The 13,687-nt window shown below is 43.3% G+C and overlaps 1 protein-coding gene across 3 annotated transcripts in view; it reads right to left on the bottom strand.

The window, feature by feature from the left end:
- Positions 1–13,687, bottom strand: part of SLX4IP (SLX4 interacting protein) — a 199,334-nt gene that overhangs the window by 22,023 nt on the left and 163,624 nt on the right. For all 3 annotated transcript variants that reach the window (XM_059705554.1, XM_059705553.1, XM_059705552.1), the window contains 2 exons: positions 3,224–3,301; positions 1,216–1,301 (listed from right to left, as the gene is read on the bottom strand). In XM_059705554.1, coding sequence (XP_059561537.1) covers positions 1,216–1,301; positions 3,224–3,301 — 164 coding nt within the window. The remainder of the gene's footprint in view (positions 1–1,215; positions 1,302–3,223; positions 3,302–13,687) is intronic.

Genomic DNA, 13,687 nt, shown 5'->3' on the forward strand with positions numbered 1-13,687 from the left:
TATCTGAAAGCAATGATACTTTCTAGTACATTTAACTGTTTTCTTAAACCACAGGTCAATTTCTTCATTGCTTGGAGTTAGCTAAGTTATAATATACTTGTTTGCCAATAGCATTACTATTTTAGCATTTATTAATTTACTAAGAAATTAAAATTCTGAAAATATTTCAAAGAATAAAATTTTAATACTTTTCACCAAATTTACTTTATTCAATTAATTTAATATATATACTTAGAGTTTTATTGATATATGAAGAAATTAGGGTCATGTTGGCTTTTCTGATGGGCATATTTGCTCCAAATGAAGGCACCTATATTTAAATATGAGTTCTCTGCCCTTTACTTTTTCTGGATTTCCATTTACCCTTATTGCCTCTAAAACACTCTCCCTAAGTATTTATTTAAGATGAGAAAAGAGGTTGTTTTTAGACCATATGGGCCAAATTTCAAATGGATTAGAAATAAACATAACAGGTAAATTAATATTCCTATAAATTATTTTAGAAGCATAATCATGTCATATACTTCATACCCAGGTTTAATGTCTGCTAGACTTTTTTTCATCTCTTTGTTATAGTTTTACGGCATACTAGTATGTCCAAAAATATGAAAAAGTTTGTATAGAAGTAAGTTCAGATAGACTGGATGTACACACACAAGGAGACGCTCTCCAGTGCAATATTACCAGCGTTTTCTGAATCTACTTGTCTGAATAGAGAACTCCAATGAAAGAGTAACAGGATGTGATGGAGCTTAAGACTTAGCATGAGAAAAGAGAAAGAAAATGAACCCTATCAGCTAAGAAATAACACACTGGGGAAAAGTACTGGTTCTCATGAAAATGTCAGTGATTCACCATGGAATAAAATTCAAAAGCCACTGACCCCAATGAAAGCTTCCAGTGGAAACATGTGGATTTTGCTTCATTTCATTTAAAGACTTTGTTTTATTTCATTTAAATACTATCCTAAGCACCATCACAGTTTTTATAAAATGTTGCTTTCTCATTTAAAATTGATATGGAAAAAATACTGCTGATCAAATTAAATTTTCAAGCGGTCTTAATAATATCATGCACAACAGGTAGGACATATTGAGCACTTAATGTATGCCCCTTAAAACATACATTAAGTGATCAATAGCCAAATGACAACAAGAAAAAAGTCTTTAATTCAATATTTAAGCAGATTTGCTTATAGAATTTTTTCATACATACCAATTCCTCATTCTGCCTTGAAAGATCACAACTGAATGCAAGCTGACTTACACAGACCACAAATCTGTCAGGAAATACACGAAGTTCTGTATAAAATGAAGAAAACCAAATTACTAAAGGCATCAAAAACCTATAAACACAGAAATAGGTGATCCCAGATTTGTAAGTTACAGCAATAAGCATATATGTATGAGTCACAAGTGTCCCCTCCCCACCCTTCTATGTTTGCCATCAGTAGGGTGGGGCGAGCACAAAGCTCTAGGTCAGTGGTTCTCAACCTTGGCTGCACATTAGAATCACCTGGGAATTTTTTTAAAATCCTGACTTCTGGGCCTCATCCTCCAGAAATTCTGTTTCTTTATTACTAATGTTGTGGCCTCACCCCATAACAAAGAAACAGAATTTCCAGAGGATGAGGCCCAGAAATCAGGATTTTGAAAAAAATTCCCAGGTGATTCTAATGTGCAGCCAAGGTTGAGAACCACTGTTCTAGAAACAGCTCTCTCTTTAGCTCTCACCTGGACCACTGCTGTCTCCTTGGTGGCTACTCTTCCCTATTCCAATTTATTCTACTAAGTGCAAGCAGATGGACAGTTTTAAAAAGCAGCTCCACTTACTATGCTCAAACCCTTATCATGGTTCCTTAGTGCCACCACATACTATGAAAATATCCAAAACCCTCCATGTTGGGACCTAACCTGTAGTTCTGTTCTTACTCCCATTAGTCTTGTTCATATAGAAACCTCCATTTCTGGGCATACTTTGACCCCTCATGGATATCATATGTGGCCAGGTGACCAGGAATGGGCTTTGAAAAGCCAGAAAACCAAAATTATCAAAGCAGTTAGTATTTGTTCATTAATTCTTAAACTATCCTATTGAGATAAGTGGTAAATGTCTGGTTCTCCACTTTATGGAAAGGGAAGCTGAGTCATAAAATGCATTATTTGGCACTCTCCCTCTCCCCAATATCATAACACTGAAATACAACTTGTTGGAGAATCAGAATTAAAATTCAAAATGATTAGTTATATCAATTATTAGTGGATCCCAACCAGAATTCAAAGTTAATCATTCTATCAAATAATTCCTCTATTCTGTTCTTCCCTTTCTTCCTCTGAAAAATAAGAAGGATAGAATGCAGATTCGAACATTTTGGTGCCGGGTGTTGTGCAAACAGAAAGCAATTTCTATATCCCTTTACTCTAATTAGGTCATATTTGAGATTTTCATTACTTTAATATTTAAATAAAGATTTAGGCAACAGCCATCCCCACCATGAAGGGGAGCTAGGCTGCATTCAACAGATACAGGTTAACTGGCATATTTTACTAAGAGAATTGAGTAAGAGAGTAATATAGTCAAGTGACACTTAAAGTTGAGAAATTACAGATAATTGTGAAGATTCCAAGAGCAAACCTCCATATAGTTAATTTTTAAAGTCCCTGTTTCATAGCTTATATACTAAAATCATGCATGGAAGTTGAACTAGATTTTCTTTCCAATGCTCAGATCAACTTGGAGAATGGTTGTTAGTATCTGACTTTATTGTTGTTGGCTGGATGAGTTTGACATCATTTCCTCAGTGGACATCTTGACTTGGGGAAAATGAGGGGGAAGCTGGCCTGGTCACACACCTAGAAAAGGCTGGGAAAGCATTTTCTCGTGCACACACTTGCTCCATATCCCAGGGCCTTGGTGTGCACAGACAATGATGAAGTGATTCATAGTTTGACTGCCTGTGAGTCATTCTGGAAGCTCAATGAAAGTGCTGAGATGCAGCAGGAAAGCACAGTGTAGTGTGGCCCGGCTCACTGTTCTCAGGCAGGCAATAAACAGTGAAAATGGAAAAAGAAATAATCACAAATTTTGGAAATACTCTTACTTAGTACTTCAATTTCATAAAGACAACAAAGTAGGTAGGGATCCTCATTCCTTAATTTTCTCCCCTCTCAAAGGCAAGCTAACTGTGCAAAATGTCTCACAACCCAAGAAATCAGTTTCTTACCAGGACTCTGTGAGCCCCCAAAGCAGCGAAGGCGTATCCCTCTCTTGAGGAAATAGGCTGTGATTTGAAAGCCATAACCTGTAAAGTGAAAGAGGACGTCATTAGGTTAGAAGCTTGTTTGCACTGAGAACCCTGGGCCAAGTCCAGTGCCTGCCATCCAGTATGTATTCAAAAATTATTTAGCAAATGAAAGAGTACAAGAATCAACAAAGAGCCTCACTTGAGAGAAAGGAGTGAACATTACAATCTTGGCTCTTCTAGGAGGCCTGTCCATAGCACCTGGGATGGTCCCTAGTCCCTGAAGTGGCTCAGTCACTTCATCTGTAAAATGGAATAAACAAGGTCTGACACAGAGGCCTAAAAACCAGGCCCTTCACATGGGGTCATTAATTCAGGCTGAGTTAGTACATAGATCTTGGCCACCTTCTGAAACTCATTATTTATGAGCTCACAAAAACAATCATTTAATACCTATTTGAAAATGTGTATATTTGGCTGTAAATAAGTTTTCTACATCAAGTACAGCAAAGCATTTATATACTAGTAGAATGAGATGAAAAAAAATGTGAGCCAAAAAAAAAGGAAATTCTTTAATTCATCAGAATTACCTAAATGAAAAAGACTAAGAGCATCAAGTACAGGCAAGAATATGGGCAAACTAGATTTCAGATACCCTGTTGAAACAAGTACAAATTGGTACAGCCACTTTCAAAATCTGCTTGAATATCTTCAGCAGAACTTAAGCATGAATATACAGGTGTTCATAATAGTACTTTTTATAATAGTTTCAATCTGGAACCAATGCGCATATCCATCAATAGAAGTTTTTAGTAAAAAAGAAGGCAGGGGGGAGATAGGCACACAGTGAAATACTACACTGTCCCTAAAAATGAATGAGCGACAAATGCAAGCCATATCAGAAATAAATCCCACAAGCATAATGTTAAGTGAAAGAAGCCTGGTCCAAAGGAGTTCATCCCATATATGAAGATGGAGATATTGCCCTTTTTCTTATAGGGTGGCAACAGAATTTCAGGTGATGCACACACAGAAAATACAAGCAGATTCCTTCCCTCCCTCCCTCCCTCCCTCCCTCCCTCCCTCCCTCCCTCCCTCCCTCCCTCCTTCTCTCCCTCCCTTCCTTTCCTCCATCCCTCACCCCCCTGCCAGCCCCCCTCGTTATAAGCTACTCTATTCGATGACTTTACTGAAATTAAATAAAAATGTTCCCGTTCACATGGTGGAATACTTGGTGGAAGAACCAGAAATGAAAGGCCTGCCAAAGAGGGGTAAGAGGCCTCAGGTTCTAAAACGACCTCAGAGACAGCATTTTATCCACAAAACTGGAGAAGCCAGGAGTTGCAAGAGGTAGTCTCTAAGACCATCAACTTCTCCAAAGTCCATTACTCTGAATGTGTTGAAATAACTTGTATATAATAAAGAACACAAAGAAGTTTCCACTTTTACATTTGGTAGCCTTCTAGCACTCCTGCAGAAAGATCCAGAACACCAGTGACCACAGACTTGATGTTCTGTCTACGTAAGTAAGGTTCTGACAGCACAATTGCTTTAGTCACAGGGATTGCAAAATAGTAGTGACATCTATGATAGGATAATCTTCAAATTAACTGAGATGAATTTTTTCCTAACACACTTCAAGCAGATTACATTTTGATCATATGTTTCCTCTGCTTAACCTGCCAAAATATGCAAACCCTTGGCATTATTTTGAGTGCTTCTAAACAAATACCTCAATCCTCAGGTCACTGAGAAAGTGGAAGTGACCACCATATATCTGTTTATCTGTCCTACTACTGAGGGGAGGAATACTGCAGGAGAGAAGTCCTTTACAATTTGGGATTCACACATATTGAAAACTTTAAAGTGATTTAAAACATAGTGATCTAGTCCTGGCCAGGTAACTCAGTTTGTTGGAGTGTTGTCCTGTACACCAGAAGGCTGCAGGTTTGATTTCCAGTCAGGGCACATACCCAGGTTGCAGCTTTAATCCCCAGTCAGAGCACATAAAGGAGGTGGCTGGTTGATGTTTCTCTCTCTCTCCATGTCTGTCTGACTCTCTCTCTTTCTCTCCCCCCCCCCTCCTTCTCGCTCTAAAAATCAATGAACATGTCCTCAGATAATGATAATAATAATAACAATCTATTATGTGAATCTTCCAAAGAACTGAATAAAAAACAAACAAGCAAGCAAACACACAATACCATGCACTCCTATGTTCATAGCAGCACAATTTACCATAGCTAAGATTTGGAAACAGCCTAAGTGCACATCAGCAGATGAGTGGATTAAAAAACTGTAGTACATCTACACAATGGAATACTATGCTGCTGTAAAAAAGAAAGAACTCTTACCATTCTCAACAGCATAGATGGACATGGAGAGCATTATGCTAAGCAAAATAAGCCAGTCAGAGAAATATAAATACCACATGATCTCACTCATATGTGGAATATACTGAACAATATAAACTGATGAACAAAAATAGATCTGGAAACATAGATGCATTGAACAGACTATCAAATCTCAGAGGGGAGGCAGGGGAGAGAGAGGGAGGGTAAGAGATCAACCAAAGGACTTTGTGCATGCATATAAGCATAACCAATGGACACAGACACTAGGGGGGTAAGGGCATGTGCTTGGGGGTGGCAGTGGCTGGGAAGAGGTCAATGGGGGGAAAAGGAGACATATGTAATACTTTAAACAATAAAAATTAAAAATAAATAAATAAAAGTAACCTGTTGAAGTGTGTGTGTATGTATGTATATGTGTGTATGTATGTGTATGTATATATATATATGTATGTATGTATATGTGTGTGTATGTATGTGTATATGTGTGTGTGTGTGTATATGTATATGTATGTGTATATATATATATATATATATATATATATATATATATATATATATATGAAAAGCAATACCTAAGTCATTCTGCCTTTGTTGGCAGGTCATACTTAATGCTTATAGTTCTCAGTGATTAAGATTTAGATGACATGTTTGAAATTTAAAAAATATTCTCTGTACAAAATCTCTAGCAATAAATATTATTATTAGGAAGAGGCTAAATTTAAAGGTGACTATAAAAGCTACAGCTCTGAGTTCAGGAAGCCTGGTACCTGGAGATACCTCTTGAGTGAGAACTAAATCTTACTTGGTCAGCTGAACAATAAAGTTCCAACATGACACCTTCCCTATAGAACAATAAAGCAGTATAAGGCAAATTCGAAATAAGTGATTTATTACTGGAATTACTAGCAGAACTGAATTTATGAAAACCCTTTCCCCTATACTCCCCTCCCTCAGGATAGGATTATGTTAAAAGGAATCATTCCTAAACTGGCCTCTTGGTTTGGGTTCCATAGAAAATGCTGCCTAGTGGTTCCTACAAGAGAAATGGCAAGTTTAACATGTAAAATAATTTTTGCACTTGCTTACTCCAAATTCCCATGGCCATAGGAAAGTTTATTGTTTAAAGAGAAACTTAAAGAGAGATTAAACACAATAGGTCCTTGTGCCAGTTCTTATGGCAAATAAATCTATCAACACTAATAAAAGAGAAAAATGGTAATTGGCGTACGAGCTACCCTTTTCATTGGCTAATCAGGGCTAGATGCAAATTAACTGCCAACTAAGATTGGCAGTTAACTGCCAACTAAGATTGGCAGTTAACTGCCAACAAGATGGCGGTTAATTTGCATATGTAGGCACAATGCAGGGAGGTGAAAGGGAAAGCAGGAAGAAGCCCCCTGCCACTGACAGTGATCGGAAACCCAGGGGGTAGCTAAGAGCTGGGGAGCAGGGCAAAGGCAGCCCTGGGGCCGCCTTTGCCCTGCCCCCAAGCCATGATCGGAGAATCAGGTGCCTTTTCCGCCCTGGCCAGTGATAGCAGGAAGTAGGGGTGGAGCCAGCGATGGGAGCTGGGCACGGTCGAAGCTGGCAGTCCCAGGAGCTAGGGGTCCCTTGCCTGGGCCTAAAGCGAAGCCCACGATCGCGGGGCCGCTGCAGCTGCGGGTCCCCGCTGCCCGGGCCGGACGCCTAGGCCAGAGGCGTCAGGCCTGGGCAAGGGGCCGATCCTGCGATTGGAGGGTGATGGGGGTCAACGCCTGAGGGCTCCCAGTATGTGAGAGGGGGCAGGCTGGGCTGAGGGACACTCCCCCCCGCTCCACACCCAGTGCACGAATTTCGTGCACCGGGCCCTAGTGTATATATATAAAAGCCTAAGCGACTGTTATGACTCAACAGAACAACTGGTCAACCAGTCGCTGTGACACACACTGACCACCAGAGGGCAGACGCGCAACACAGGACCTTCCCCCTGATGGTCAGTGCGCTCTCACAGTCAACCTCCTGTGGCCCCTCTCCCTGGCTGGCTGGCCCCCATTGGCCCCTGGTGCTAAACCATTCATAGGCTACCTGCTTTTGGGTCAGCCCTAAACACAAGGGTTTGTATTGCTCCTGTCCTCTCCCTTCCCTGGGATGGTGGCAGCGAGGGGGGTTGGTGGAGAAACATGCAGTGGCAGGGCATGCGGCATCCATTCCTTCCATGCCACCCGGCATCGTCTCCTCTCCCAATCCCGCCAGGGCCTTCAGGCCCAGGCTGGGACGGGGAACCAGGGGTGGGTGGCGGCAGATGCGGCCCCTTCCTCAGGGGGGCCGAGGGCCAGCTCCCTCCTCAGGGTTGGCGGCCAACCTCCTGCGGTCCCTCCCCCGGCTGGCCAACCTCCCATAGTGCCCCCTCCCCACCACCACTGTACACAAATTCATGCACCGAACCTCTTGTTTTGATATAAAAACAAAGATAAATCACTGCTGATGAAACAGACTGAAATGGAATGCTCAGGGAGATGTACTTCATTTATCCATAAATAACAGGCAGTGAGAGTGTCGATAATGTTACCTTTGCTCTTTAATAAAAGCAACAGCGCAGAGTTCAGTAGGCCACTGAGATTTTGTTCTTACCCAGGGCTGAAGCAAAGTTCCACTATTTTTTAAAGCTAAATAGCAACTTGGCAAAGAATCTAGGAGGCCCTTTGCTTTCCTTCTAGGGGCACCAGCTCCCAGCTTGCTATATTGGTATTCTAAAGGCACAGATATCCTGTTAGTAGGAGATTGTGAGGCTGGTATGATGGGCGGGGGATGGAGCAAAATGAAAATAAAAAATGATAGACTTTTCATTTGAAAACACCTTGATAATGGTATTCCAAGATTTTAAGGCACTTGTAAATCATATTTAAGTACACCTGCTTTCTTGCTAGTTATTGTGGTCCTCCTAAATCTGAAAAGACTGCCTTTAGACACAGAAGAGATTGGGGTTAGAGGGAGGACAGCTTTGCTGTGGAAGATTTCCACCAGGAATCTTCAGGTCTATGTATTTCTAGAAAGAATTTATATTCCTGCACTGCTAATGTTACAAGACGTCCAGTACAAGCAAGAGTCCATCCTCTCCCCTGCCTCTAAGCAGCCCCCAAAGTCCCTATGCCTCCTGTATTCCATGTTTTGTAAAGAGCTGCTTCTCTCTACCTTTCTACAATCTCCCAACCCACCAAGAAGCCCAAAAGAACCTGTTACCACATTAACTTTCTTTTTTTTTCTTTTAATAAATTAAAATTTTATTGGCAGTATCTTTTTGTTGTGGTTGTTAATCCTCACCCGAGGATATGTTTCCGTTAATCTTTTAGAGAGAGTGGAAGAGAGAGAGAAAGACAGAGAGAAACATTTATGTGAGAGAACCACATCGATTGGCTGCCTCCTCCACGAGCCCTGACCAGGGCCAGGGATGAGCCTGCAACCGAGGTAAGTGCCCTTGACAGGAATCGAACCTGGGACCCTTTGGTCTACAGGCCGATGCTCTATCCACTGAGCCAAACCGGCTAGGGCCCACATTAATTTTCTTCTGGCTCACCTCGCTATTTACCAAAGAACATTAATCTCCAAGAAAAAAAGAGAGGGGGGGGGGGGGAGTCAGTAATATGCATGAAAGGAAGAAAGGGTGGTTCATATGTAAGGGCAAATCGGAGTTCTGCCGATATTTTATTTCATATTCTAAAATAAATGACTTCAAAATGGCTTTATGAAAAACTCAGAGCCTATGAATAGAAAGGTAAAAACAATAATATCAAAAGAAGTCAAGTTCAAGTTGAACAAATTCCATCCTGGCTTAGCAAGGCAGTAGATTAGTTTTAAGTCATACTGTGCTCCAATGAACAATACATTTTAAGGGACTGGTCATTTTGGGGGTTGTTATATTTCATAATCCCAAGACACTGAGAGAAAATGTCCAACATGGCGATTTTGCTGTAAAACTATCCAGCTTCACTTGTTTTCCAGGGGACTTATGGCCAAGGAGACCTGAGCCTCCCCACGGCTGCCCAGGGGGTTGTGGTACGGTGGAAAGCCCTCTCCCATGGCTATAAGGAGACCATTCACCGGGAGCCTGGGAAAATGCCTCCACGTGGCCTGGCAGGTGAGCACACTTCACAGTGGGCTTCACCCCACCACCACGTGGCGATTTTCCCAACCACAAGGCAGGCTCAAGAAGACCCACTGTGTCCCACAATACTTCTCTCCCTGAGGTGACGGCATCATCAGTATCATCATTCACAATCATGAAAAACTTCAAACATTCAGAAAAGCAGAAAAATAGTGCCAAGACCACTCTAAAATTCACTATATAAACCCAATAATGGATAATATTTTGTTATATTTCATAAACATATTTATTTGATAAGCCGCTTCAAGAAAATCAGACATCATGACACTGTATTCCTAAATATGGAAGCACAGACTTCCAAACAGGAAGGACATTTCCTACATCATCAAAATACTGTAATCACAACTGAGCATGACATTATTGCTCAATCAAATAACTAATCCATATTCAAATTTCTCAAACTATCCCCAAAATGTATATTGCTGATTTTTCTCCTGAACTAAGATCAAATGAAAGACCATGCAGTGCATTTGGTTATGTGTTTTACACCTCCTGTAATGTAGAATAACTTCCCTCTCCCTGTTTTTTTCTTTTTTTTCGTAACTCTTGACATTTTCAAGAAGCTAAATGACCCCTCCCCACCCCAATTCAGGATTAGAATGTATATTTTTAATCTCAGTTGCCTAAATACAAATTTTCAACCTGCCTGATCTTTTTGAAGGCCAGCCATTTGTTAATTTCAAAGACTTGCTTCTTTAACTGCTGCAGGAAATGGCAGGTTTAGACTGAAGCTATAGTTAAAATTCAAAGTCTGGAACACAGAATCAGATCTTAAGTTCACAGATACTTAAATTTTTAGCAAAGGTAAGCTCTACCTAAGCAGCTTGGGTAGTGGTCTCATACTTGTTTTAAGAAAGGCTACTTGGTGATAATCAGATGACTGGGTGCTGACCTGGAAGCAGCTCGGTACTGCGTGCCAGTCGGTTCAGACTGTGACTGTGTGCAGTCTGAGGTCCTGAGTCAGTTCTCATTCTCCATCTGAAGACGTGGGTGAAATTTAATAAGAAGGTAGGATGGAAGGAGCTGATATTTATCAGGAACATATAAAATATTTAAAAGATAAAGAATATGAGTGGTTTAAAGCTATTTTGGTCAGAAAAAAATGAAGTTATAACTCAGTAGTTTTAAAACTGTGTCCACTAGGAGAGTTATACCCGTCCTTATCAGGAGGCCAAGGGTAAAGAAATGAAAAGTTTAGAAAGTAAAGAAGGCTAAGCGTGATGCAGAACTTTTGAAAAAGCCTTGATGGGGCCTTTTGAAACATATATAGGCCCAAGTATGACCTTCACCATTGCTGGTGATGGTGGGGTTGAAGGGGAGTTGTTCTGTGGGAACCAAAAAACAAGAGTCCTATCATAAGTTTAAGAATACACACACAGGATCCCAGTATAAGGCCACAACTGGGAAACAATTTGGGTGGGTAAGTGGACTATTTGGTCCTGGCCTAAAAATTTCACTTATTACCCAAAACAGTCAAAGATTCCAAAAAGGTTCCCTTGAGAGGGCATTTCATGTCCTTAAATAAGGACAGTACTGGACTCTGAGTCACAGTAAAGCTATGTCTATTTGATGCCAAAACAAATGGGGCAAACTGGTTAACTCCATGAAAAAAAAAATGTAAACAAAATAATTACTTGAGGCCAAATTTACTTAGAAAAACACATTTTCTGCCTTTCACCTCACTGAATTTGTATGTAATACCACTAACCACATGTGCTATTAATTTTATCCTATCTAATAAAGAGGGGATATGCTAATTGACCCTCATGCCATCGCAAATATGGCGGCGCCCATAGCCAATAAGGAGAGAATATGCTAGTTGACTGCCATACCCTCAAAGATGGCGGTGCCCACAACCACAAGATGGTGTTGCCCAGTCCCCTCAGCCCCGCCAGGGCGGCAGGCGCGTGGCTGCCTCCGGAATCCCCCAGTCCCCTCAGGCCCCTAGCTTCCCAGGGCCGGCCCAAGGTGCAGGCAAGCCTTGGATGGCGGCTGCCCAGCTGCCCAGGGCCAGCCTGAGGCACAGGCAAGCCTCAGATGGTGGTTGCCCAGCTTCCCAGGGATGCCCGAGACTCAAGTAACCAGGGCTGGCCAAGGCGCTGCCAGTAGTGGCAGCAACGGAGGTGTGATAGGGTATTACCTTCCCCTGATCACAGATCACCTCCTGCCCCTGAGGGCTCCTGGACTGTGAGAGGGAGCAAGCCGGGCTGAGGGACCCCCACTCCAGTGCATGAATTCTCATGCACTGGACCTCTAGTTATCTATAGGATCCATCACAGAATGTTAACACAGAATGAGAAAGCTTCTCAGGAAGACAAAAATTAGAATAAAACAAATTGAGAAATTATCACTTCAGATTTCTTTCCCATATCACTTTCCTACTTTTTTGTTTGTAAAAAAATGCCCTTAACATCTACACTAATAAAAGAGAAAAATGGTAATTGCCGTACGAGCTACCCTTTTCATTGGCTAATCAGGGCTATATGCAAATTAACTGCCAACTAAGATTGGCAGTTAACTGCCAACAAGATGGCGGTTAATTTGCATATGTAGGCACAATGCAGGGAGGCGAAAGGGAAAGCAGGAAGAAGCCCCCTGCCACTGACAGTGATCGGAAACCCAGGGGGTAGCTAAGAGCTGGGGGGCAGGGCAAAGGCGGCCCTGGGGCCACCTTTGCCCTGCCCCCGAGCCATGATCGGAGAATCAGGCGCCTTTTCTGCCCTGGCCAGTGATAGCAGGAAGTAGGGGTGGAGCCAGCGATGGGAGCTGGACACGGTGGAAGCTGGCAGTCCCGGGAGCTAGGGGTCCCTTGCCTGGGCCTAAAGCAGAGCCCACGATCGCGGGGCCACTGCAGCTGCGGGTCCCCGCTGCCCGAGCCGGACGCCTCAGCCAGAGGCGTTAGGCCTGGGCAGGGGCGGAGCCTGCAACCGCGGGGAGCTGGGGGTCCCCTGCCCAGGCCTGACACCTCTGCCGGAGGCCTCAGGCCTGGTCAAGGGGCCGATCCGGTGATTGGTGATCGGAGGGTGATGAGGGTCAACTCCTCTGGCCGAGGCATCAGGCCTGGGCAGGGGGCTGAGCCGGGGACTGGGGGGATATGACGGTCCCCTTGCCCAGGCCTGAAGCCTGGGTCAGAGGCGTCAGGCTCGGGCGGGGGGTGGAGCAAGCAATCAGAGGGAGATGGGGGTCCCCTGCCCAGGCATGATTCCTGGGCCAGAGGCCTCAGGCCTGGGCGGGGGCCAGAGCCAGTGATCGGGGGAAGATGGGGGTCCCCTGTCCAAGCCTGACACCTCTGGTGGAGGCGTCAGGCCTGGGCAAGGGGCCGATCAGGTGATCAGAGGGTGATGGGGGTCTACACCTCTGGCTGAGGCATCAGGCCTGGGCAAGGGGCAGAGCCAGCAATCGGAGGGGTCTGGGGGTCCCCTGCCAGGCCTGATGCCTGGGCCAGAGGCATCAGGCCTGGGCTGGGGGCAGAACCAGTGATGGGGGGAAATGAGGGTCCCCTGCCCAGGCCTGACGCCTCTGTCAGAGGCGTCAGGCCTGGGCAAGGGGCCGATCCTGCGATTGGAGAGTGATGGGGGTCAACGCCTGAGGGCTCCCAGTATGTGAGAGGGGGCAGGCTGGGCTGAGGGACACTCCCCCCATCACACACACCCAGTCCACGAATTTCGTGCACCGGGCCCCTAGTTAAATATAAAAACCATGCTTGGATCATAGGCAAGCACAGATGAACTGATATTCAAAATGATGGTTCCCACTATCATAACTCTGTCAGACCATGCATAATGATGGGCATAATATGATATTGTGTAATTATAAAATTCAAAATTCTCTCCAAAATCCTTCACTCATTTTTAAATAACTATGCATAAAAGGAACAGATTTTTAATTAAACCTTGTACATGAGGTAGCTGTATTTTTGAACTGCTGGCTGTTCAAGCAGGCTCCTCTGCA

This window comes from Myotis daubentonii, chromosome 8 (genome assembly GCF_963259705.1).
Source record: "Myotis daubentonii chromosome 8, mMyoDau2.1, whole genome shotgun sequence".
Classification (NCBI taxonomy): Eukaryota; Metazoa; Chordata; class Mammalia; order Chiroptera; family Vespertilionidae; genus Myotis; species Myotis daubentonii.